The 25,513-nt window shown below is 38.4% G+C and overlaps 1 protein-coding gene across 1 annotated transcript in view; it reads right to left on the bottom strand.

The window, feature by feature from the left end:
• HECTD4 (HECT domain E3 ubiquitin protein ligase 4) overlaps positions 1-25,513 on the bottom strand; it is a gene marked incomplete at its 5' end in the record, with an annotated part of 75,712 nt that overhangs the window by 20,443 nt on the left and 29,756 nt on the right. Inside the window, 40 exons of the mRNA XM_082491434.1 lie at positions 146-327; positions 916-1,076; positions 1,245-1,381; positions 1,515-1,652; positions 2,267-2,393; positions 2,566-2,702; positions 3,147-3,384; positions 3,922-4,085; positions 4,212-4,291; positions 4,564-4,712; positions 4,837-4,998; positions 5,286-5,389; positions 6,312-6,427; positions 6,858-7,027; positions 7,434-7,604; positions 7,838-8,020; positions 8,708-8,843; positions 9,025-9,227; positions 9,873-9,954; positions 11,089-11,278; positions 11,583-11,863; positions 12,208-12,361; positions 12,896-13,080; positions 13,396-13,542; positions 14,097-14,263; positions 14,369-14,510; positions 14,657-14,792; positions 15,252-15,427; positions 16,028-16,116; positions 16,201-16,305; positions 16,477-16,669; positions 16,919-17,152; positions 17,536-17,699; positions 18,516-18,620; positions 19,806-19,952; positions 21,421-21,619; positions 22,664-22,764; positions 23,097-23,250; positions 23,949-24,073; positions 25,275-25,403. Coding sequence (XP_082347560.1) covers positions 146-327; positions 916-1,076; positions 1,245-1,381; positions 1,515-1,652; positions 2,267-2,393; positions 2,566-2,702; positions 3,147-3,384; positions 3,922-4,085; positions 4,212-4,291; positions 4,564-4,712; positions 4,837-4,998; positions 5,286-5,389; positions 6,312-6,427; positions 6,858-7,027; positions 7,434-7,604; positions 7,838-8,020; positions 8,708-8,843; positions 9,025-9,227; positions 9,873-9,954; positions 11,089-11,278; positions 11,583-11,863; positions 12,208-12,361; positions 12,896-13,080; positions 13,396-13,542; positions 14,097-14,263; positions 14,369-14,510; positions 14,657-14,792; positions 15,252-15,427; positions 16,028-16,116; positions 16,201-16,305; positions 16,477-16,669; positions 16,919-17,152; positions 17,536-17,699; positions 18,516-18,620; positions 19,806-19,952; positions 21,421-21,619; positions 22,664-22,764; positions 23,097-23,250; positions 23,949-24,073; positions 25,275-25,403 — 6,163 coding nt within the window. The remainder of the gene's footprint in view (positions 1-145; positions 328-915; positions 1,077-1,244; positions 1,382-1,514; positions 1,653-2,266; positions 2,394-2,565; positions 2,703-3,146; positions 3,385-3,921; positions 4,086-4,211; positions 4,292-4,563; positions 4,713-4,836; positions 4,999-5,285; positions 5,390-6,311; positions 6,428-6,857; positions 7,028-7,433; positions 7,605-7,837; positions 8,021-8,707; positions 8,844-9,024; positions 9,228-9,872; positions 9,955-11,088; positions 11,279-11,582; positions 11,864-12,207; positions 12,362-12,895; positions 13,081-13,395; positions 13,543-14,096; positions 14,264-14,368; positions 14,511-14,656; positions 14,793-15,251; positions 15,428-16,027; positions 16,117-16,200; positions 16,306-16,476; positions 16,670-16,918; positions 17,153-17,535; positions 17,700-18,515; positions 18,621-19,805; positions 19,953-21,420; positions 21,620-22,663; positions 22,765-23,096; positions 23,251-23,948; positions 24,074-25,274; positions 25,404-25,513) is intronic.

Genomic DNA, 25,513 nt, shown 5'->3' on the forward strand with positions numbered 1-25,513 from the left:
AGGAGTCCATTGAGATATTTTTTCCAAACCCATCGTTCTTAACTAATAAATCAATAAGTCCCAAATTAATTGTTCGTTTTTTTTTTTTTTTGTCCCCAGAAAACTATTGTACCAAAAAAGAGCTGTGATGAAAACCAATGTTTACCAGGAAGAGGTGGTGCAAGAAGTTGGTTGGATAGCAACTGCAGGTGTTCCAGAGTGATATCACGGATAGCAGGAATATGAAACAGACGAGTAAACATATGCGGAGATTTGGGGGCAAAAATATTGAGGAGAGCCATGCGGCAGTATAGCTTGGCCAGAGAAGCTTCACTTCGCAAAAGCTCTCTAGAAAACACAAACATCAAAACATAAAATTGCTTCACCATACTTAAAGTAAGACATATCCAGCAACCTGCCCCTGAATCCAAACATATATATGCCTAATTTATTCTTATTTAAAAGGTTCGGGTAGACCAAAATCTTTCTTATTCACTTAAGGTAGCACTCAGCCCATTTAATTCTGGTACCAAATTAAGGCACCTGAATTAGAAGCCAACTCTCCAAAGTCAGTCAAGAGCTCTCGAGCTTTGAGAGCGCAACCGATTGAAGGTACAAGAAACCTCAGCTTCAGGGAAGGCACCCGTTACACCAGCATGTATAAAAACACTTTCACACGACTAAGTAAAATCCTTCCAACAAGACAATTATAACCAATTTCCTTTATTACAAAAAATAAAATAAAATCAAACCCTCACTACCCATTAAAACATGAAGATTCAATGAATTTTTCTCAGCTTTAATCCAACAATTACAGTAAGATTTGGAAGCCTACCGCTACTCAAAACAAGGTTGCAGTAAATAATTGTACTATAGGAAATGCTTTAGATCAAGTCAGATAATACAAATGCTTTCTAACTACATGTCTTTTTTTACCTGTGAATTTGGATATTGGTATTATCCAGGGTAACCAATCCATTTGTTGCAGTCCTCCTATAACCAGCAGGTGGCCTTTCTAACATGTCAATGGGATACCAGTATCTTACCAGAACTCCTTCACTTCTGAGATACGTCTCTACTTGTACCAGTTCATTTACCTGGAACACCAAAAACAAGACTGTCAATAAACGCAGTAATGACGATCGTTTTTTCCTTCAAAAAGAGAATCAAATCAGCATTCCAGCAGTTTAGTACACTTAAACATATTTGCTCTCAGACGTGTGATGCTGATGCATTAAAAGCCCTCCCAATGTATCTTTACTCACTGAATCAACATCCAGAACGACACCGTGAAGACCAAATGTCTTCAGCATCCCACGAATAGCAAATTTGGGCAAAGCTGTTCCCACAGCACTACTGGTAACGTTGTTACTGTCAGGAGAGCGAGTCACCACTGTGAGACCTGGACAGAACAGGATAACAAAATTTTTTAAGCTACAGCATTTTCCTCAGCCTGACAATTAATACAGTAGATCCCAAGCATTAGAGCCCCTTAGCTTTTATTTTCCCCTCAACATACTTTTTGCTGACCTTACCTTTTCGTACTTTATCAATTGTAAATTTGTTTGCTTCATCTTTGATATCCTCGATAGTAGGAAGGTAGAGGTCCCTCGGGATGCCACCATTTTCCTCGTAGAGGAATTCTACAGTTTGTCGTGCTATATCAACCATTCCTGGTAGACAAAAGACAGCGCTAGTTATTTTCCCAAGCCACTTGAAATAAGTTCTCATTCTTACTAACACCCTAAGCAGATAAGCTATCTAATTACTTAAATATTCTTTCAGTCAGGCTGATAGATAGGGAGTGGAGCTTTCCTGAGACACCTGTATGTTTCTCATTACAGCTCAGAATTCTCTTTGCTCTTGCTGTGACGTTCCCACAAAAAGGCTGTCTTACCAGAACTGTATTCATTTACAGATCCCTCCTTATTGAAGTGTTTCTCAGAAGTTTTGCAGAGTCAGACAGAAAACTGTCAAACGTAGATAATTTCTTCCCAAACTATTATGCCAAAGTATTTCTGTATCCACATCACAACAGCACAACAAATTCTGCCGCTATTTCTAAAACCGTTTTCCCTATTTAAATAGCCCAACTTAAGTCAAAGCATTAAAGAAAAACCATAACGACAAAACAAATTCTAAGTACTTGACGAAAACAGCAAGTGAGTTTTTTTAATTTAAATTTTCCAGCCCTGAAAACAGTAAAACATAAGAAACACAAGTGTTATCATCATCCTTATTGCACATCATATAAAAACAACATGCGTCGACATAAACATAGCCATACCTAACTGTAAAGCTCCTTTAATCTGATCCAACCCAGACTTCCTCTCAGCCTCATTACGGAATCTTCTTCTAATTGTAGGGAAAACTTTAGTTTCCCAGGCTTTAACCAAGAGGGCATAGTGATCCTCCTACAAAGACAAAAGTCATTTAGAACACCAAGAAGAAAGAAACGTTAACAACAGCTATATTTTCCTTAAGGAAGCAGGGAAAACCCTTGTGTGGCAAAACTTAAAAATCTGAATTACAATATCTGTATTTAGGCTCCAAGTTATAGCAGGCAGAGCTTGCCATGTTCCTCACCCGGGGAATATCATCGTCGTCATCATCGTCACTTTCATCATCTGCAATAGGAGGGGGATGAGGATCGGGGCCCGATGTGATAAAGTTCTCATAGCTTAGTTCCATTTTATAGTGGCAGGATGTGTCACTGTCATACTCTGCAAAACGCATACGGAAATAATGAGATCGTAAGGCACTAGAAGGCATGCAAAAATATTCCATGAGGTTTTTGCATTCCACAGTCTCCAATCAGTCTATGGAAATGTAATGCATTTTGACATAGCGTAACCAATTATTTGAGTCAATCAACTATAATATCTTCTTGTATTCAAAGCCCTAATAAGATAATTTCTCATCGCAGTTGCAGTAATCAAGAATAAATTGTGCATCCATACAAACGAAGACTAAAGTAAGATTTTATTTTTTTTTTTTAATTACCTTGTCTAAAAACCAAGTAAGCATGTATTTGACAAGGCTTGTTGTACTGCTTTACTTAAATAAACAGTACCCAGGGACTGCAGCCAGGGTGTGCTTAAATCTGTTTAATGGACTGTAATTTCTCCTGAAAGAGTTTTTTTAAAAAATGTTAATCATCACTTTACGTTGTTGAGCCGTAGCAACAGCAGCAATTCTACAAGGAGGTCCATGGGTGCCAGGATCAGAAGCTATGCTGGTGCCAGCATCATTATCGCTATCAGAAGCCATGGCAAAAGGCAACGCTTCAAAGTTGGCACTTATTTCTTCAGCTAGGTCAATACACAGATCAGCAGCATTCCTGTGAGCCTGTCCTTCAGCATAGGCAAATTGGCGAGATCCAAAGTTAGCACGGACTTTTGTGTTCTGAAAGAAGATGAACATAAAAGCATCAAGATGAGTTGTGGGTTGTTTTGATCCTTCTCTTTGCTCTTTTTAAAAAACTCAGCCAAAGGGATAAGCTGACCACATCTCCGTGCCATACAGTTTTCCCAGCATCTCTGGCTATAAAACTGGATGCAACAGGGAAAGCATTAAGCTTCTAAACACAAACTTTGAACTTGCATTTTTTTCTAGCTTCAAGATACAGCATACTTGGCTAGTATATTTTGAAGCAAGGTCGCTGCTGAGAAGGAATACTAATAGAAGGGCTACTAGCACAGAATAATGCCATGGCATCCCGCCAGCTGCACACTAGTGTCCTAATGGGCAGAAAAAGTTCAGAATGATGGCAAAACATTTGTGGCTAAGAAGGGTAATGGAATACCTCAATCTAACTCCATAAAGGTAAAAACTATCACTCTATTTTTTTTATAGGTAGGTAAGCAAGCTCAATATTTCTATACGTTTTTAGTGTTTCTGAAAGAATATGTATCAAACAACATATTTCTGTTAAAAACTTGCCTTTTTCTGAATGTGGACAACTGGCCACATTCCACCAGAGACATCTTCTAGATATGGCCCAAGTCGTTGCCCACAATACGTAAAATAAACTCTGCCTTTAGCTGGCTGCCCTGGAGGGGGTGGAGTTCCTTCTGTTCTTTCCCATCCAATTCCTGCTACATCACCTGTAGAAAAATAAAATCATCAGAAGAACAACATCGATTTGATCTGCTTTCTCATACACTATTTCTCTTACATTTAGAGGATTTTCTGGTTCACCAGATAAGCACATTAACTGCACTCTTACATACCAGGAGAAAGAGTCACATCCAATCTAACACTCTTCCACTGTAGCAAGCTGGAGCCGTTGTAATGCACTGCTCGCCCATTGCTGAGAAGTAACACAAGAAGAAAATTAAAAAGAGCACTGAAACAAATAATGATTAAAACTCGTTACCAGCTCAAGTCTACGTAGCTGTGATACTGATAAAAGGCAACTCAAGTCTCCTTATTTTGGTAAGGAGATATTAGAGTTCATCATTTTTGACATTTCAATTTAAATGTACGTGTTGGCCACTACAATGTGCTCACAATACTCCTCCCTAAGGAGCTTACAAGTGTACTGAGCAAGACCATGATTTTTGATGTACATCTCCAACATACTTGTGAAAAAGACAGGTGCCCACTGGGTTTGTCCAAGCACCATCCCGTTTTTCGGCTTCTGTAGCAAATCCGAATGAAACTATTGGTCCAGTGTCATCATCTGTATCTCCATAGGAAACTACTTCAATTTCCCAGTAGAATGATGGTGCCTAGAAATAACAATTTTTTAAAAATTATTTACAAAACATAGGTAAAATAGAAAATTTTCTTTTTCTTTTCATGCCCTATTGAATATTAAGTGACACAAACTGTTGTACAGTTGCGTGTTCTTACCTGTACTGGAACTGGTGAAGTGGCATAGATAAATGTGCCCCGAGGAAGTCCCCCACCTGCGCTAGGATCAGCCAAAAAGGTCACAGCTGTGAGATGTGATGAAAACATGCATGCTCGCACAGGGGGAAACACTCTTGATGGGCTCCAAGTGATTTCTTTGGGCTACAAACAGGAAGAGAGCATTTTATTCTAACAATTACAGTTGAAATTACTGAATTACTGAAATCCAATGACACATTCTTCTATGAAGTACACATTTAATACAACACATACAACTACCACAACTGCAACCACAACAAATCACATCCCATTACAGAAATTCACATTAAATGAAACGTTTAAATAAGAATCCAACCAGTTTGGCTCCACCACCACAGGCAGACCCTCGGCACTCAGTGGCTGGTTTCATTTGCAAGGGGCAGAAGGCTCAGCACTGTTTCTCTGCTCACCTGTCTTCTGTCTGCTTGGAGTGGAGGAGGAGGAGGTCGAGCACAGTCACGATACAACATTCGTAACCTTTCACACTGCATTTCTACAACGAGGAGCCTCTCCCCTGTAACAACAAACCAAACCAAGTCACGAGGTTCCAAGCAAGTCTAGTTACTCGAGTCCAACAATGCAATCTTAACACTGGTAAACAGAAATGAATATGACATTTGCATTTTAATGTGATCGGATCAAATAGTCTCACTTACGCATCAACAAAATTAAGGACAAAATCTAAATGTATACAAGCAATTGTTTTCCTCCTGTTTCATTTATATTTGGTTAGCAAAGACATTGTTATGTTAATTAAGATATAAAGTTTGTTTCAGTGAGCAAGTTTATGACCCAGCAAAAGCAGGAAGTCAAAGGAATTTATGCCTACTGTCAAAAAAGATCAGTACATCCCCTTTTACACTGGAGATCGTACTGAAATCCACTTGGTTCCTACCCTAACATCCTTCAACTTCAGCCACTTTTTCTCCAATGAAAGGCTCTGACGTGTTCCTAAAACCTGCCCTTGAACTAAGACTTCTGCTGGGCCCATTGCTTATCTTTAAACAAGAGGGAAGAAAATCAAGAGCTCAATGATAAGGAATATAAGAAAGCATTGTGAAAAACAGCAAAAATGTCAAAAAGAAAACATATAAATGGCAATGTCAAGGAATACAAAGCAGGTTACAGTGGAAGCAAGAAAAGTGGAGAGGGTTCAGAAGCACCGTGGTAGAGAGCTAATCCCAGGACTTGCATCTTCTGTAATGCAGAGTGCAATCATGTTCCAGCCTAAACTTTATACCTAATGTCTGAAATTATTTAGTCGGATTATTAGCTACTCTCACGTTAACAGCTCTGCAGCTATGACAAGACATGCTGTACCGTGCTACCTATCAAACTAAGTAGCTGGAGGACAAAAGACTGAAATGGTTGCAGAAGCTGTTATGTCTCTGAACTGAACACAACAATGAAGCTGCAAGAACATGTTGAATACCTACCAGGGCTGCACTCCTGCGCTACCAAATTAAGAACTTCTACAGCAGCTGGACACTGTTGAATGAATTCTTCACAGAATGAGCTGTCTTCTAACAGCTGAGCCATCACCAGGCATGCTCTTAATGGAAAAATAATACGTTTAAAGCGTTACAAAAGCGTATGCTGAATTCAAAGCTGTCTTTACACGTACTGAATTCAAGACTATTTTAAAAGACAGCACACCGACTGATCTATTTCTTTGTCTGGCTGCTTGGCTATCTGTTGGAACTTCCACAATGACAGCTTTCCCCAACTTCATAACGTTTACTTATATGAAGCATCTGCTCAATGCATTGTCAGTGTTACAGGGGGCACTTTATTTTTGGTGCTCGTTTTAACATCTAGACAGCACATGTACTTAAGGAAGCAAACCAGAATTTTCGCATTGTCCCCTGCTGTCCTATGTCAATACCCACAGAGGAAGAAAGCAAGAACCCACGCAACATTCTTGAACATTTGTGTATGGTATCAAAACAGACTGAGGTGCTGCACAAAAACCGACGACTCACCTGGTTCTTATTTCAGCAAGAAGCCGGACCACTGCCATTACTGGAGTTGAGCCATCTCCTGTTGCAGGAAGTGAGGTGTGAATAGATAGACTTCCCTCCTGAGGAAGCAACATGGACTGGACTGCCTGTACTACCTTCTCAGTAATGGACAGTTTATGAAGAGGCAATGCCTGATGGTGGGGGGGCACGGTAAAAAGTTAAATTCAAGTAGTTAGTTTCTAAGAAATGAGGGCGTTTTATTACCTGGAGTTAATTCTCATTTTGTACTATCACAAAACCAGCACCAAACATCAGTCAAAAAAAAGAAAAAAGAAACAAAACCAAAACCACCACCACAGTATGCAATGGAACATCTTTAAGCACCAAAAGATGAACATCCATGTTACTTGAATGAGAACTTAAATATAGATATTGTTAAGATATGTTTAAAACAATGAGGCAAACTTTACAAATAATCATTAATCAAGAATGAAACAGGCTTTTTACATGCTGTAGATTAATTGCCAGTATGCTGTGACAAAAAAAAAAAAAATAATTGCTATTATACTTAATATTGGATTCTTAAAACTACCGTACCTCAGATCTTGGAACACAGAGCCTAGATAATGGAATAGTTAATGTGTCTGACGCTTGTGAGGTCTTTCTACTGTCTATACTGGTAGGTGGAAATTTGACCGTTGCTATACCTTCTTGTTCATTAATAGATGCCACAACTCCAATGCTTCCCGCTATTCCTTTACCTAAAACCTACAACCAAAGAAGGTCTGCATAAGATTTAAGGCTTTACAAACAAGAAACACCGAGTGTTTACCACCACACACCAACTCAACACACAATTAGAGCTGGGTATTTTAGGAAACAGGAATGACACAGAATAGCAGTCTCCACAAGCGTTATTGCAACCGCTTCACGCTCGCAGGCAATCGTCACACTGCGTCATGTCTCATTTAAGATATAAAATGTATATGGCGCTGAATTACCTGCACTTCAGAACCTATTTTAATCGTCTCTTTAAAGCCACCCAGAGCACAAAGGGCAGCTACTGCCTGCCGAGCAATTCTTTGAAGTTTAGCAAGTTTCCTTCCACTGCTACTCCCATTCTCCAAAATACTCTCTGCATACTTCCCAAGTTGTGGAATGTACATCAGAGCCCGAGACAGAACCTGAAGACAGAAGCAAAAATACCAGAGAACGACTTCAAAGCACAATTCAAACAAAAAACAGCGCCCCAAGCCTCCAGCCCACACAGAGTCTCAGAAGAATTATTTTTGTTCTTGAAGAGAATTATATAACTCAGAATATTCTAAGTTCTCTGAAGTGTGAACACCATCAAAGCCAGCTCCGTTCCCTAATAACTTTTAGAATCACAGTTACATATATAATCTTAGCAAAAGCCTTCGCTCAAGGATTTAGCCTCAGCAACAGATTAGGTGCTACACGATTCAGAGGAACATAAAGGCAACATGCTGTGCTTTCCAGCCAACACTTTAGACCCTCCTCATGGCAAAGAGGACTGAATAGCAAAGGTAGAATAACTACCCAGCAAAGGTAAGATAACTCCCTAAACAAACAGCATTATTAATCACTGAAAAGAATGACAGGTGAATTAGAGAATGACAACGCATTTTTTAACACTGGATAATTTTTGATTATTTATTCCACCCTAAGATGTTAGATAGATACCGTCTACTACAAAGTGCTGCTTCTGTGCAGTTAAACATCCCGGTTTGAAGTGTTGGAAGTAGCAAATTGGAAAGGAGTAGCTCAGGAAACTGCTAATAATTAAGCTCTCTTAACCACTCAGTACATGCTTGGTGTAGAATTCAATACTTAAGCTTCTGTCTGCTTACTTTTTCAGCAGTTGTTGTCCATATTTGAGCTGCATTTGATTCTGGTGCCATCAACAAGCTATGCAGCAAAGCGATCACCTCTGCTGCCATGCTGTTTGCAACGTGACCACTAATGAACGGCCTCACAGGATCCGTCCTATACAAAAGAAAGCAATTTACCCGCTCACTTCAAAACAAGAGAAGGAGAAGGAGCTTCAATTGTCAACAACAACATACAGCACAAAAAGGAGTTTTATGAAAGCCCAGGTTACTTTCTAGAGCACCACAAATACTGGTATACAGAAAAGCAGAATCAAGACAGAATCGAGGCGACCCACCTGGCAAGCTCAGAATTCCTCTCTCTGCAAATAGATGTTTGGGCAGTCTTCTTTTTGTCCCCAGTGGACAACCCACTAGTAGTTTCTGGATTGACGGTTTCTATGGGAGGCCCAACACTAACTATTAGACCGGACTGTGCCCACTTAGTTGCCTTTCGAAGAGCTGCAGCAGCTTCTTCTGTAATAACTTCGCAGCAGCCACTCTGACAATAAAATTGCCATATAAGACAAATACTAATGTTAGATCTATTTGGCCACACTATGCGATGCATTTAACTCTCCTCCCTCTGCATATGTAAAAGTACCAAGAACACATCAAAACATCCCCCTGTATGTATTAGTCACAGTCATAAGACAAATTCTTTCTGTTGCTTTTTCTTATCTACAAAGAGATCGGAGATCAATGTGGATTCATTGCCTTTAATATTCCATTCTTAGCTTAACAGTATAGTTTCTCTTCTGTGATCAAAAAGCCACACATGAATATTTCTGGTGCAAATACTCAAGAACATGACTGAAAATATACAGGAAAATTCAATTTAAATGTGTGGTTTAAAAATCATACTATCAACATGCATTAAACGCTTCAGGAAAGAATTATTAAAGGGGCTTAAACATGACCTACAACAGTTAGAAGAAGCCTTAGCTGAAATTCTTTTTCCTCATTTATTCCTGTATTTACATCAGTAACTATATAATGCTAATGCTACATATAAAGTTATCTTTCTGAACAGTTCTGCAAATTAAACATTTAACAAAGGGGATTTAACATCAGTAACAACCGAGAATTCTGACTGGCCACCCATTTTTACGATGTTGAATAGTTCTTTAGTTATTCCTTTTCTTACTTTTGTCATGTCTCGATCCATTTTCACTACTTTCTCCATATTGGCTCCAGTTCCTAGTCGGAATGGACGACCTTCTGAGCTACTATTACAGTGAAAACAAAACACATTAGCTTTGTTTTCATTGGTGGAAAAAACAGCTGAACTATACAGTCCAATTTAATGTATTATGCATGTTTTTAAATTATTTGAAAGCAACCCTTGCAACTGAATCGCTTAACAATAATAGAAATACTTGATAGTTAAGGACATACCCAATTGCACTGCACAAGAGGAATTTAATACCGTCGAATATAGTTATTTGCAGAGCAATTTAACCCTTCCCCTCCTCAAAAAGAAGTATTATGAAATTGGCTTTTACTGAACACAAATGCCTGAGGGCTCCGAGTTTAACCTTTCACCTAAGAACCCCCAAAAGCTCTACTTTTTACAATTGTTTTTAGGGCATGGGTTAAAAACCAACTTGGAGTGGGGGAAGATGAAACAAATAGTACAAAATGCAAGAGGTGATAACGTTGGCTGATTGACATTCAGAGATCTCAAAATCCAGGTGGGTACTAAGAATACTAAAGAAGCTGTAACAGCAAAGTATTACCCAGCGTATGCATTATTAAAAGCTATGCTTTTAAAGCCATTTTGCTTTGATAGTTCTATTTGTTAGCCCTACATAGTCTGTAAAACCATAACAAGATACTCCTTCAGAAAAATTGAATGTATCATTTAAGTAGCTAATTTTTCAGGTGATTGTTTTCAGACAGATTAAGATGTTTTTACATTCCTTTGCTAGTGGCTTACACGGCTGGTAAGCAAGCCAAAACCAAAATGTCACGCTTCATATCCCCCTCCTCCTTTTATACATCTGCACACTCTGCTCTGTTTCAGCTTTGCTGCTCTCATCATTGCTAAGTTGTCTTCTACAAAACGGACAAGTCCAGGAAGCATTGGGATTTAGATTCCTTGTGCTGCTGCCTCACCACAAATTCAGTACAGTGGTATGCATTTTTAGCCAGGTAACAGTATGTTAAGCATCAGCCCTGTAAACCATTTTTGCATTATCTTATTATTTTGCCAGTAAACACAACAACCTGGGAAGACATTTAGCTTTCCCGTTTACTAGTATGTCTAGGATGCGTTTTTCTACAGCTATAGCAGTAAAAAAAGAAGAGAAATTGAATTAGCTAAATTGGTTGCTAATTCCAATGCAGTGAGTTAAGATTACCTTAGTAATGGCTGAAGGACTTCATGGGATGACTGGTCTTCTCGTTTATGAATAAAAATAGAAAGTTTACCATCCACTGCCTCGCTTTCTTCTCCAGGATCTTTATCACCTTTTATGGAATTTTTAGGGCTGGCTTTTGCCAAAGTAGTATCCGGCTCAGAGGCAGTTGGAGAAAGAACTGTCTGGCATCCTTGAAGTAGAAAGGAAAACAAACAAAGAAAAACACACAACCATGAATGCCATCAACAAACTTTCTTGCCCTAACACTAACACACCTGAGATGCATCTAAAACATCACTGTGACACGCTCCTTAGCCTGAGAACAGTTAAATTAAGAGGCAGATAGGAAGTCACAGAAATATCCTATCTTTCAACACTGACATATCATATACCTTTTCCTACTTGAGCTTTCTGTCAATAGAAAAGCTCCTTGAAGCTACACGTCTTGCTTGGCAATTTCTCAAATGAGCATGACACCAAAAAGAGGCTGGTACCTGGTACTACGTAATCTGCCAGCTTTGCCAACAGCAGAGAGGCAATCTTGGAGGCTGGGTCACTGGGATCATCCTGTTCACTGTTCAGAGAAGGTACTGAGTAGCTCCAGGGAGGCAACTCCACGTTTCCACAGTCCTCAACGCTCATGAGAGGCAGTGCAGCACGACACAATTGGAGGATTATAAGGACCAACTTTGGAGAAGGACGCTGATCCAAGAGAAGCGACAGAAGCTTGGACACACAGGCTGGCTGGCTCAGGATTGCTTTACCTATATGGCTCCTGAAAGGGGAAAAAAAACCCCAGGTAATTGCTATTAGAAAAAAAAAGTAAATCGATTGTTTAATGATTCTCTTGGAATTAAAAACAAATGAATTTATTATTTACAAGATGTAATTTAAAAAAATTTCAGTGTCCTACAAAACCTTGACTGCATCAATTGTTACATAACCTGATAGCACTGATTAGACACTAAGATCGAGTAAGTGTCAGTTTACAATCAAGTTTCAGAATGATTTTGGAGGTTACCTTATCTTCACTACTGTAAAAAAATCCCCATAAGGACCCCCACCTGCTTTCATGCATAGAAAAAAAAAAATAATACTTCAGAGGCAAAGGCCTAGTACCTTGACAGGTCATTAAGAAGACTGAGAACATCTTGAAGAGCATCATTTCCTGCAGCTTGATTACCACAACACTCCGTAGCTCGTGCGAGATGGTTGGTAAGAAGGCTGGAGACCTGACGAGCCAGACCAGAATGAACAGCTTCTGTTGAACCACCTTTAAAGGCAATGCAAGAATACACAACTATAATTAACAAAAATGAACGTACGCATCTACAAATTCCTTACCCATAAGCTGAAAACCATAAAAAATATTTTTGTTTTGCTATAGAAAAACTTTTATAGATAAAATGTCTTTAAATAAAAATAAAACCTGATACAGTATCTATGTCCCATTAGCCCATAGCCACACATCTGTACGTTTATGTATGTTATGGGTGAATCCTATCACAGGAGAAATGCGTAAGTGGTAACCCAGGGTCTGCAGGTTCTCTGGTTATCTCTAGACAGAACCAAGTGGCAGACTTGAAATTATCTGCACTCCCATAAAGAAGGAAAAAAGCTAGAATTAAAAAATAAAACCAAGAAGAAAATCAACTTATTTTGGTATCCACTTGTGTGTTCTAAAGAACCCCCACAGTACTGAAGTCACGGTGAATGAATGCCTTACTTTAAACACATTTATACCACTTCTCAGAGACTCAGGCAGTTCTGAAGTACACAGTACAAATATACTCGGCAGTGTTCCTACCTTCTTCTTTCTCCCATTCCACACAGCGATTGGCTAGCACCTGGAAGGCAGCCCAAGCCATGGTGGCCACCTTCTGTTTCTTAGTCTGTTTTTCATTCGAACTGGATTCTGTCTGGCTGCTTAAACTGCAAAGCCGGTCCATAAGTTGTACCAGGCCACTACGTACCAAACACTTCTCTTCGCTCCTGCATGGGAAGAGAAATCCAGAATTTACTTCAATAACTTTTCAGTCACTAACAACAGACACAATGAAAATCCAGAGCTTGCTGTTAACTCAGCAGTTCATTACTTCAATTTGCAGAAAGACAGTTCTGTGCCTCCCTTGTCCTCCCCAGATGAAATTCTGTATTCTGAGAAAATTTAACAGGATTTTCTCAGATACTCCTCATTATGAATAAAGGGGGTATATTTATACTATGTAATGCTTCTCCTTAAGGCAAAACCTAACGAGGATTGCTACGGATTCCCTCCTTCACTTTCTGGAAGAAATACTTTCATACCTTGTGTAAGGTATAGTGCATAAGAGGCCAATGCTATTCGCACAAGCAATGGGGTAGCGAGCACACAGCGAGACCACAGACGTCATAGTCTCTCCAAAAGCTTCCTGGACTTGTTCCACCATCCCGCCACACGTGAGCTCTTCAATTCTGTTGGTAGTTAAGAGATTTGAAATGGTAGGCTTTCTAGGTTAAGTAAAATGAACAAACTTCCAAATATAGCTTAAAAAAAAAAAATCAGCACATATTAGCAGTTACTCAAGGAAGATTTAGAAGCAAAACTGCTTTAATATGAAGCCTATGTAAACAAGATAGTACAGTAGTTTTACCACAGACATGACTGAAATTTGACTACAAACAAAATACTTACAAAATATCTACCAAGCTTAGATGACAGTATCCGCTAAATCCACCACTAATACCTCTATTAACATGAATTTAGAATTAAGTCGTGTATATATATACATATCTGTGGACACGTCACCCCAGTATGAAAGGAAAGTTCATCTGCTGCCAAATAAAAGCATTTCTTAGAAGTTTCTGCCTTTTTACCCCACAAGGGCCAAACCGGTTGTTGCAAGCTTTGTTCATCAAACTTGAGCCCTCAAAGCTAGTCACTTCTCACCGTTTTTCTTTGGGCAAAGCCATTTGCTATCTTCTACAGAGACCAATCCATTTCATTATTTTCCAAGAAATAAACAAACCTTGGTCCCCCCTGAAGTACCATGGTCACTGGGCCTACGAGATGCGTCACACCACCAACGCGAACAGCTGCCGTCAGCAACTCTCTCATGTGCACCAGGGCTTGCTTCCTTGTATTCCCACGCCGCCACCTCGTCTGAGCAGCCAGCAGGAAACTGCTGCTGGATACCTAGGAGATTTTGTTTGGTTTTTGTTAATGCGACACAAGCAAGACACCTCCCTTCTTTGTGAAAAATTGAAAATGTAACGATTTAGCACGTTTCAAGTGACATACCGCTTGGTCAGGGTTTGTTCCAATGAAAGCAAACAGTTGCCCCAGTAAGACACTGTATGTGGGTTTATCTCTGCTGTCCTCAATGGTCAGTGACTGGAGAAGAGTGAAAGAGCTGCTTCTGTGGCTGGTAACGTGGCGGCGCCTATGACAATATAGGATAATTACAGCTGGCAGCAGTAAGCTGTTCCAAACACCAAAAAAAGCGCTATGCCTGCAAAGTTAATGATGATTTTAACAACACAGGCCACATTACTGTAAAGCAGCTTAGTGGAATAAACCCTTGTATACCTTTGACTTGATCTAGCAAACTCGATATCTTCGTTACCAATCATTTCTAAGTCAGATGGTGCTGACATACTGCGAAGGAAGACGGGCTGGCGGACTGCATGAGATATCACTTTTGTTTCAGATGCCGATTTACAGGCTGCAATTTCATACAATAGGAAAGGATGTCACTTCTGGTGCAGGAGGTTATTTACAAACTGTTTTTAAAATCACTGTGGACATTCCAGTGAAAGCTATAACTTAGGGTGGGGAAAACACAGTCTAAGCAAGAACTTGCAACTCAGTTTTGAGGACTTTGCTGTTTGCAGGTATCGTTTCAAGTTAGTTTTGTTTTGATTAGGTTAAGCATTTTTTCCCAATAATTCAGGAGACTAAAGTTTAAATTCCACATATTATTACTCAGACCTTAATTTACCATCATTATGGCAACCAGAAAAAAAGACTCAACTTCATTTACAGTGTAAGAATTTCTTTAATTTGAAAAACTAAAAATAAAAAACGTTTCATTTTCATTTAAGTAAAAGAGGGAAAGTAAGAGAAAAGGAATAAATTCTATCTTTAGAAAAAAAAAGTACAATGCTGGTAATGAGATCTGTACCTGGAGTCTCTGCAGGGGTACCAGATATACTTCTTGTGATACCAGACTGTGCTGCAATAGTGACATGTAATAACAGCTCTGCTCTGTTCATCAAGCTCTTAACTAATGTTTTTGTTTTTGCTAGGGGATGAGAGGTCTTCTGTATCAGTGAATTCACCTCTTGAAAAAACTTCTCCCTAAGATTATGAAAGAAAAATAAAAGAAGCAAGCTCAATTATGTTTTAACGCCTTCTGAAATAAAGTGTTACTGTGAGAAAGGTTATTTTAAAGAAGACATATAGCATCAATCTATTCTATGCCAACAAAGTAGAAAGCAGAAAAAAATTAAAGAAATAACCAAGCAATTTGTTAGTAAGTACTCATAGCTGTAGGTACTAAATATATTTAGCACAAATGTTTCTAACAATTTAATCAATTTAACTTAACTGGTAGACAGACAAGAAAATTAAGTTTTAAAGTATTTGCATCCCTCATTAGAACTTCATCTGAACGTTCCTGCCCCCAAAGATCGTTTTCTTTCTACAGGTCTACCAGCCTTTAATGGAATTAGACATAAAACGCTTTCAAAACATTTAGCACCAGCTTCTGTTTCACATCATTAAGCATCGCAAGGTACAATGAGATTCAAGTGCCTAATTCAAAAAGTTTTTATGGATGTACGCAACTTTAACCCAGCATACCTACTTTTGGAACTCACTGAAATTCTACAGCTGCTTAAAGTTACCCATCTTTTATGTACCTTGCCTAAATGGTACACTCCACGGCCAGCTACTAACCTTAACGCCAGGACCACGTTCTCAAGATCACTTCCATCAAAAGAAACTTCTTTCATTGAACACAGAAGTTCTAGTTCTTTCATCTTGCTCTAAACAAAGCGGAGGAAAAGGATGAACATGTTTGATTGAGAGCAGCATGAAGCACGAGCACACGCGGCAGCCGCACCACTTACCTCATTGAAGTGATAATCATAAAAGAATGGCACATTGTTCTCCAGCTTCCCATGCATGGCGTCATCTACCTCATTCTGCCATTTCTGTTCCAGCTCAGCCACACTCTAATAGAGAGACAAAAAAATAACACTTACTGCAGTTGTTCATCTTAAGGAGTAGATGAGCTCTTAGAAGAAATCTGAGTACATTTTGTATTTCTATGTTTCTAAAATGCTGATAATATACCTTTATTCTCAAAAGAAGCCTTCTTTTTATTTGTGTAATTTTATTTTTACCTGCAATTGTCTCTCCATGGCATTTAGCTTCTTAAAGGTCTCTCCCATAATTTTACAAAGCAAATCATATTCTTCGGCATGTTCTTCCTGATACTGGAAATTTATCAGGGACTGGAGTGCATCAACCAAATTCAAATGTTTAATCACACACGAAACTACCATCTCCTCCATTACTTCTGGCTGAATCACTTCCCTAGGGTTACAGGTAAAGCCAAACTTATTAAGCAAGAATAACGGACAAACTTTGACAAGTCATCTTTACAATTCACTAGACGCTGCCGTCAGAAACAAGTATTTACAGAATGTTAAATGCATACCATCATACACGACAGGCATGCTGCATCCTTACCATTGCTTTTTTAAGCCAACTTCCTTTGGCACCAAACATTTCAAAAAAATAAAAGACAAGTTAGAAAAATAGAGCAAAACAATGACTACTTACTTTATACTAGGTCTAAATTGAGGCCGAGCACGTCCAGAAATTTCCCTGAGTTTTATCATGATTCCTGGGGGCAGCCTAATCCTAGGCAAGTCAAAATAGTGTCCAACAGGAGGCACCAGAACATCAGAAGGATATGTAAATTCTCTGTCTTCTTCTATAGTAAGAGGCAATGGAGAAGGACTTGGTGTAAGGGCTGGAGATATTACACCATTAGCTTCCACCTGCCACTGGCACCTGGAAAAATAAATTAAAAAAAAAAAAAAGAAAAGGTTTTTTTAATTTTATTTTTTTTTCCATAACTCTTCCCCCTTGTTCAGAAAGACACATGAGTCAACAACACGTTACAAAGACAGGCTACATATTAACATATTGAGTGTGGCTGGTACCAAGCATAGCCCAATCCTCCTCCACTTACTCTGAAGAAAATCCCTATCCTAGAGAATATTCCCTTAGTTTTAGGCAACACAGAAGTGCTGAACAAACTGCAGGAAAAATTATCAAAACAGTCACGTTAAAACATCAGACTTGAGCACAACCACAAAAGTCACCTTCCCTCAGAAAAAAAAAACAAAACCAAAACAAAACATAAGGATCTCAGATTAAATTTGGGGTTTTACCGTTGTAATAGTTTAGATCTTAAGAGCTCGTGACAGGTTTCTTCATCTTTGGTAATTTCTGGTCCGTTGTATAATATTCGCAGCATAGAACAAGCTAACACAGAAAGGCCAAGTGCCAGGTCAACTAAGAACGGCAAGCCTCCTGACACGTCCTCTGAAGACTCCTGTAGTAGGAACAATGATAAGTTACACTAATCAATCAACCATGAAGTCCTTCCCCAATATATTTCAAGAAAGGAGATTTTCTATTTTTATATATAATCTTTATATGTAAGATATGTACAGCTCTCACGTGTCTTTTACACAGAGGTATATTGAAAAAATGCTTTAATAATTTAAAGCAATATATAAGAACAACTCAAGACAAGAAACAAAGGCTTTAAACATTCTTTTCCTGAACCAAGAAAGAAAAGAAAAGGTAAAGTTATTTTTGGTTCAGTCGTTTTCTGGCCTGCAGATCTGTCATCTCGCAGACCTAGTCCTAGCTTCCCGGTAGGGGGATTCAAGTTTCCTTTTTGTTTGATCCCAGTGTCCCTCCCCTCTCTTCTTTATAGGCTGGAATCATTATTCCCTCATTAAATCTCCGATTTCCAGGTTGCTACAAGATACCCAGCTCTTCAAAGAAATCCTCATCTACAAGCACTAGGAGATATTAAAGCAACTTCATGCAAGTCTGGTGCCAATGACAAGAGACAGGTAAGACCTATTTGGTAAAAACTATCTTCATAAAACCCTAAGCATGCCACAGACCATGCCACAGGGTATCTCTAGCTAAGGCAACCAAACATCTAAAACTTTGCTCCTTTACACTGTGAAAGGATGATTTGCCTTATTGCCAAAGTAAATAAGCTATTACTGTTTCAAATTTCAAACATTAACTTCCAACTTTGAAGTACATTTCTAGGTGATCTGAAGTGTGCAACAGACAGAAGAGAAATTGAAGCTGAACCTATCCCATGGAATCTGTCACGTTTGAGTACCTGTGCTCGAACAGTGCAAGCAAAGCCCCACATGGCTTTGTCTGGAGTGTTGTGCTCACGGCCACTCCGCATTTCAAAGGAGAAGGTGACTGTATCTCCTTCCACCTTAAAATTTTGATGGGGAGGATGGGAAAAAAAAAAAAAGAAGAAGATACATTTAAGAATTGAGGCAAACAAACAGGCTTTTCATAAAAGTGGCTTATTTTATGGATTACTGTCTTTAGTGACACTTATCTAAGTATTATTTTTATCTCCAACTATACAACTCTGATTTAAGATTCTTCTCTTTTTTTTTTTTTTTAAGGGTATCTTTTAGTAGACAATTTGACTTTAATTTTGCTGCTGGCTAGCTACAGTAAAACAAAAATAACCACTGCAGTTGTAGAATCAAAAGTAGAATTTATCAGTCTGCGTTATTTGGCCTTGATTTCATTATTGCACAAAACTATGCAATAATCAACAGTTCTCTTCCTGAAGGAAGACAGACAAGCTCTTAAAGGAGAAGAAAGTCCACACATTAATAAAAGACTTTGCTAAAAGTGCAGTACAGAAATCTGTGTCTGAAAAAAAAAAAAATATCAATGAAATTCCACTAATTGTGAACAATACAGTGCTTGTCTGAAATTGCTTTCTAGTTTATTACTTCTTATTTTCCTTTTGGAAGTTTTGTTATGCATATAAGCCCAGTTTTAGTGTGGGACAGTGTAGCAGCACAAACACATAAGAAAAAAGTCATACTGCATACAATCTGAGGAACATACTGCAAAATTCTTTATACTGAAATTTCAGGAAGTTTGAGGGATTTTACTGTCTTAGCTCTACTGCCATAAGCATCTAACGTAATTTTAAAACCCAACACAAACGGTTGGAAAATTACTACATTTACTACTTGTTGTATCGGTGGGCTAGTGTTAAAATAAAGTGCAGTCATGCCCATGGACCTTAAGAAAACATGCACAGCCTCAGACAGTGCAGGGATTTCTCCTAGGAAGAGATACTTATGAGAACAGTAGTGCCATTATAAACTCCAGGACTGAAACACAAGAATAACGAATTCTAGTAAGACATAGTAAAACAAGATAAGCTCAAAGAGAAGCATCACACATAACATACAGTTGAGTTTAAAGTTATTCCCCAATGACAAAAGAGCCCACTTATGAAGTGATCACATCAAGCTTTTAAGCGTACGTTTATCCATGGACTTCACTGCTATAAGGGTTAAAACGGACTCGACATGGTTTCCAAAGGGGATTTTTCTATGTGAAATATTGTTGGATTATAATACTGTACCTTTACTAAGTCTTTCGGCCAACCAGTTCCTAAGACACTACGGCTGCCATATCCCAGTGTATTGCCTCCATACTCAGCAACCTTCCTACTGTTTGTGTTAGGACCAGCATAGATCACCAACTTCAAAACATAAAATACACTGTTAGACTGTAAGAGAAAAACAAGAAAATCTAATAATAATAATAATACTTAGCACTTACACCGCGCTTTATATTTTCAAAGCGCTTTATCAACATTAACAAATCCTCACAACAGCCCTGTGAGGTGAGTAGGCAAGTATTATTATCCCCATTTTACAGATGGGGAAACTGAGGCAGAGAGGAAATTGAGTGACTTGCCCCCAAAGTGACACAGCAAGTCAGCAGCAGAACTGGGAGCAGAAGTCAGGAGAAATCCTCAATTCCAGACCTCACGCTGAGCTAACTAGAACATACTGCCTCTCTACTAATAAATGGATTGGTCTTGCTCCCATCAAACTTCATATTTTGTCAGCGACTTCAGTGGGAACATGACAAGGCCCAAAGTTTTTTGGAGGAGTTTAACCAGTAATGGGTGACATTAATATTAAAGACACTTATAAATAACTAATGGGAGCGAGTATCACAGGACTTGCTTTATGTTGAAGAATATATGGCAACAATTAGTAAGGAGCACAAATAACTCTCCGATTATACAAAGTAAATTAGTGCTAGTAGTTGTGTTCTTGAAATTGAAGATACTTGTTCATATCAATCCATGCAAACAAGTAATTTATCATCAGGCAGAAAAAAAAAGTAACCTTTCCAGTTCTGCCCAGTTTAAACAAACTGTGCTGATCTACAACGTAGGCAGCTAGATTAAAATCTGAGAAATAAGGAAAACTGACCAATGGCAAAAATGAGAAGGAAGTCAAACTTTGACAATACGAGCCATCATGAAGTAAACGTAAAAAAAAAAAAAAAAAAAAAAAGGAAGAGTTGGTATAAGTATCTCAGGGGGGCAGAAAAAAAAAACAAACGCAAAACCACCCCCCCGCCCCCAAGCCCCACACCTCTGGAGCCCACTATATTTCTCCTGTTTCTTAACCACCACTATTTTTGACATTTTTTGAGGAAACTTCCTAATTACAGAGCCTAACTCTTAACGTAAGAGCCTCATGACTGACAGGTTTTAATATCCAGTGGTTGCTTCAATGTTTATGTTCTGAAATAATACACAAGAATTAAGCATATACTTTTTGGATTGTTTCTTCAAGAAGAATAGAAATTAAACGTGAACCATTTATTTTCATCTTCCTGCCTTTTCATGTCAACAACTCTTTGTAAATTTTCTATCATTTAGCTGTCTAGTCTTAAGATGAAACTCAAGAATTCTTTTAAAAAGTTATTCACATTCATGCCACACAAGAAATAACCTCTCGGCATCCTTGTACATCCTTACAGCCTTGAAGTAAGCAAACTGGGACATTACAGTGTACGCTAATAAGCTCCTATCAATAAAAAACTCCTGCATTATCCTAATCACTGGAAATAAGGTGCCATGAAAGACAAGGGGCAGAAAAGATGAAAATGCAAAGCGTAGCTGATGGAAATATATACACCAAAAAAAAAGAATTTCCGAATTGGGCCTTGCTTACCTTATCGTAATCATATTGTGAGGAACATCTGTTGTCAAATCTAAGATATAAACAGCGGGCTCCCGGAATATGTACAGTTTCTTTAAATTTATAGTTATCCCTGACAGGGTGAACTGTTTCTACAGTCTTCCCAGCAGCCCAGGGAGCAGGGATCTTCAAACCCGTAAGAAAACCTGGTTCTTCTTTCTCTTCCAGCATTCTGAAATCAGAGTGAAAAATTAGTCTTAAAATTCAACACACAGATTTCTACTATATATTCACACATCAAACTTCAAAGTACTTAAAACCACCTCTCAGTAGTGATACATAGCGACACAGAGTATTGGCTCCTCGTTTTAGGCATAAGTATATTGAATGAACACGCAGAACTTAAACAGCATGAACTCCGTACATTAGAAATAACTATGCCAATCTCTAACCTGTACAATCTGAACTTTCCCCTGTGCTTTCTGTTTTCCAAATTATGGTAAACAAGCTAAGTACCACCATAAAAAAACTAAATGGTACTATATATGAGTTCTAACACGACTGGTGGTATAAGGAAACCTTACCTTGTGGGACAGCACCCAAACCTGATTATGCTGTCATAAAACAATATGCCTAATATTTCACTGAAGTTTTTAACTTGGAGGACGACCGAAAACAAATTCTTCAGAGTTTTCCCACAGTGTATTACACATTATCACAAATTGTTTAACACGACAAATTCTGCAACACTGCAAATGGCTATAGTAAGCATTTTTTATTTAATTTCGCTGCGTGTTCCTGTTTCTAAGCAGAAGCTGTATAACTTTGAGCTGAGACACAAGATTTAAATGCCAGACTTAAAATCATTATATTTCTCTATGCAAATGAAACCATTTAATATCTTTCCAATGGTTTTAATACTGTATCTCACGCTGCCAGAGCAATTTACTCATAATGCTCTTCCTTAGCCTAATTTATGGTAAGAGGAACATTTAGAATTAATTCCTAATGCTTGAAGCGAGGGAAACAAACCATACCCTGTGCAAACAACCTGAAGATATTAATCATTTAATTTTATATGCAAAAAAAAATTAGAATTAGTTGCCTTTTGTAATGGCTTATATCTCTCTAAGACAGTCTTACAAACCATTACATCTTTGCCTTAAAAAAAAAAAAAAAAATGCTGCTTCAAGATTTATCCCACAGCAATAGTCAAACGAACGTTACAGCTAAGATATTTTACCCCATGAAAAGACCCAAACGTAAAGCAAATCACCTCTCATCAGGTAACAGCTTCCCTTTCTGTTCTGATGCACCACTGGGGGAAATGTTCAGTTCTGAGAAAACTGGAGACTGAGTTTTAAGCAGCAGTGCAGTCTGTAGCACAAAATATAGTTAGTGTTAGAAACATGCCAAGAGTAAATAATTTTAAGATCTTGTTATTGAAATATATTAACAATATTCAGTTAATATTGAAATATATTAACAATCACACTGTGTGTGGTTATTGACGATAAATCATTACTTAGCAGCTGTTGTACCAAGCCAAAGTTAATATTCAGCATTATCAGCTGTTGTAGCTGTTGAGCAATTCTTAAACTGTGACCTGCAGATGACTTACTGCAGAAAGTCGAAGATCTACAGCATTTTAGAACATGCATGCCACATGTTTTCTCCTTTGTGGACAACTGCTGACACAAAGACCATACCTGGCTTGTGTAAAGAACCAGCTGCACCAGCTGAGGCATCAGGGCATCAGCCATAGTTAGAGTTTGCAAATTTGGATGCATCAGAGATGTCAGCAGGACGGGAAGCAGATGACCAAGCATAGTGGCCTTCGTAATTTGCTCCAGGCCTTTTAATCTGTAAGGAGAGTCAATGTTTACACAGTAACAACCATTTTCATAAAGTATCACTACTATTTTTAGTCATCCGTTTAATCTCTCAAGACTGCATAAAGTCAGCAATTCAAAATTCAGCAGAGGACATTCGCATTGTATGTAAAAACCACCCCCCCACCACCAAAACCTTACTATTTTGAAAACATTACAATTTCTCCAAAGTGTCAGTGCCCTAGTCTTTGCTGTCAATTCTTACTAAACAATGATAGACCAGAAGACAATAAATCAAGAGTTGAATAATTACTTCGAAAATGATAAGCTCCCGTGGGTATAGGATGAAAGTCCGCATCAAACACGAATGTATTTGTTCAGTATGTATATCAGGCTCCTAGCACACGTAGCTCGAAGTATTTTAAAAGAACCTCTATCTACAAAGATATATTTGAGCATGAAACCCATCTGAAAAATATCCCAAAGGAACTGTGTATTGTCAATAAACAAAACTAATCTTGCAGGCACAGAAAGCATGGAAACTGAAACACAACTGGGAGAGGGAGGTGCTTGTTAATGAGAGAAAAGGTTCACAGCTTTTGTTTACGTTTCAGTCAAAACTCAAGTAAGCAGTTACGAAGAATAAGTAATGCTAACCACACTTGTACAATAAACCACAAAAAGCAACGGTTTACTGTCTTCAAGTTCGCATACTCATATTTGTCTTACCTTTGCTCTCTATCAGAAATGTCACTGTTTATTAGTGCTGTAGTGACTTGTTGCAGCATTTCTAAGACTTCATCACATCCTGTCAGAATTTGTGTAGCAAGAGACAAAATGCTGGTCTTCAGCTCCTAGGTACAAAAAGAGTTATAGGATACTTAAATTCTTAGAGAATACAAAAAAAAGAACAACAGAACAAAACGATGGATTTCCAAATGAAAATAATGATAATGTGACCTGGCAGGCCTGCAGCAGTAGATTCATCCAAGACTTAAATTTGATTAATGCTAAGCCCCAAAGTGCTGGGAGAAACTAGGTGCATATTTTACAGGATGCACATCCAGTTTCTAGAGGGAAGGAATCCCCAAGTCCAGCACAGGAGAGAGGGCTGTCAGCCAGCCAAGGTACAGCTTTGGTGACAGAATGTCCTAGCGGGTATGAGGATCACTGTAGAGAGAGAAACTGAACAATGAAAACATGGGTGAATAGTGAGACAAGAAAAGTACTACAATATTTAGCATTTACTCAGTGAGCCTGAACAAGTAACTTTCAACTGCAACAGATTACAAGCACACAAAGTCTCAGAGAGTAGCAGACAAAACCAGCTTAACAAACAGTACCAGAAATTCAGAAGTCAAAACCATTATAGAAGAATTGTTACTTTTACAAAAACTACTATGACAGGACAGCCTGCACGCTAGGACAAAGCAGGCTTCTATGAGTTCACTCGAGACTATTCCAACAGTAATATGAAATTGCACCATTTTAATGAGCCTTATACAGCAAAACCGCCACTGTCCGCAAACTTTGTCCTCTAACCATTTCCTTGCCACAAATGTTATTCATGCTATTTCAGACAATGGATGTAGGTGGTTCTGCATAAGCTTTATAAAGTTAAAACTGCAAAAAAGCAGAAGCCAGGTAAGGTAAATGAGAAAACCCTTTCCAATTTAAATCTGAACAATACTTTTTCAAGGACCACCTAAGTGATTTCGAGAAGTGGGAGGGTAATGTGTCCAGAAAGGATTCCTGGCACGTGAATTTTCTTAGCGGCATATATTACTAAAAATACGTTTTAAACCTCATTATACGTGTACTTGGGAAGGGAAATGTCTGCTGTCACTGACAATATAGAACCCAAGCTACAATACTGAACACAGAACAATTGCAGACTTTAGCTGGAGAACAGGAAAAAACTGTCTACAGTAATTTAACTATATCAAAAGGGAAGGAACCAACAAAACAGCCTAAGTAGAATGCATTGCAGAATCAACAGGTGTCACAGGAACAGTGACTGTAGAGAGCCATACTAGAATAAATCTTGGTGTTTACCTGTACCTTCAATGTCTCTCCCTGCAAGGAGCTGTCACTGTCATCATTTTCATCAGGTTTAATCAAAATAGTGTTACTGAGGAGGTGGTTCTGTACAGCCATCAGATACCGCAAACACGAAGATGCAGCCTTTAACATAAATAAGTACACTTTACATTATCTAAATCCTTTAATCAACCTTGATTCAGGCAATCCTGGTACTTCGAAATAGAGGAAAAAAAGTTGAGGGAGAGAACAAG

This window comes from Vanellus vanellus, assembly GCF_965231255.1.
Source record: "Vanellus vanellus genome assembly, chromosome: 16".
Taxonomy (NCBI): Eukaryota; Metazoa; Chordata; class Aves; order Charadriiformes; family Charadriidae; genus Vanellus; species Vanellus vanellus.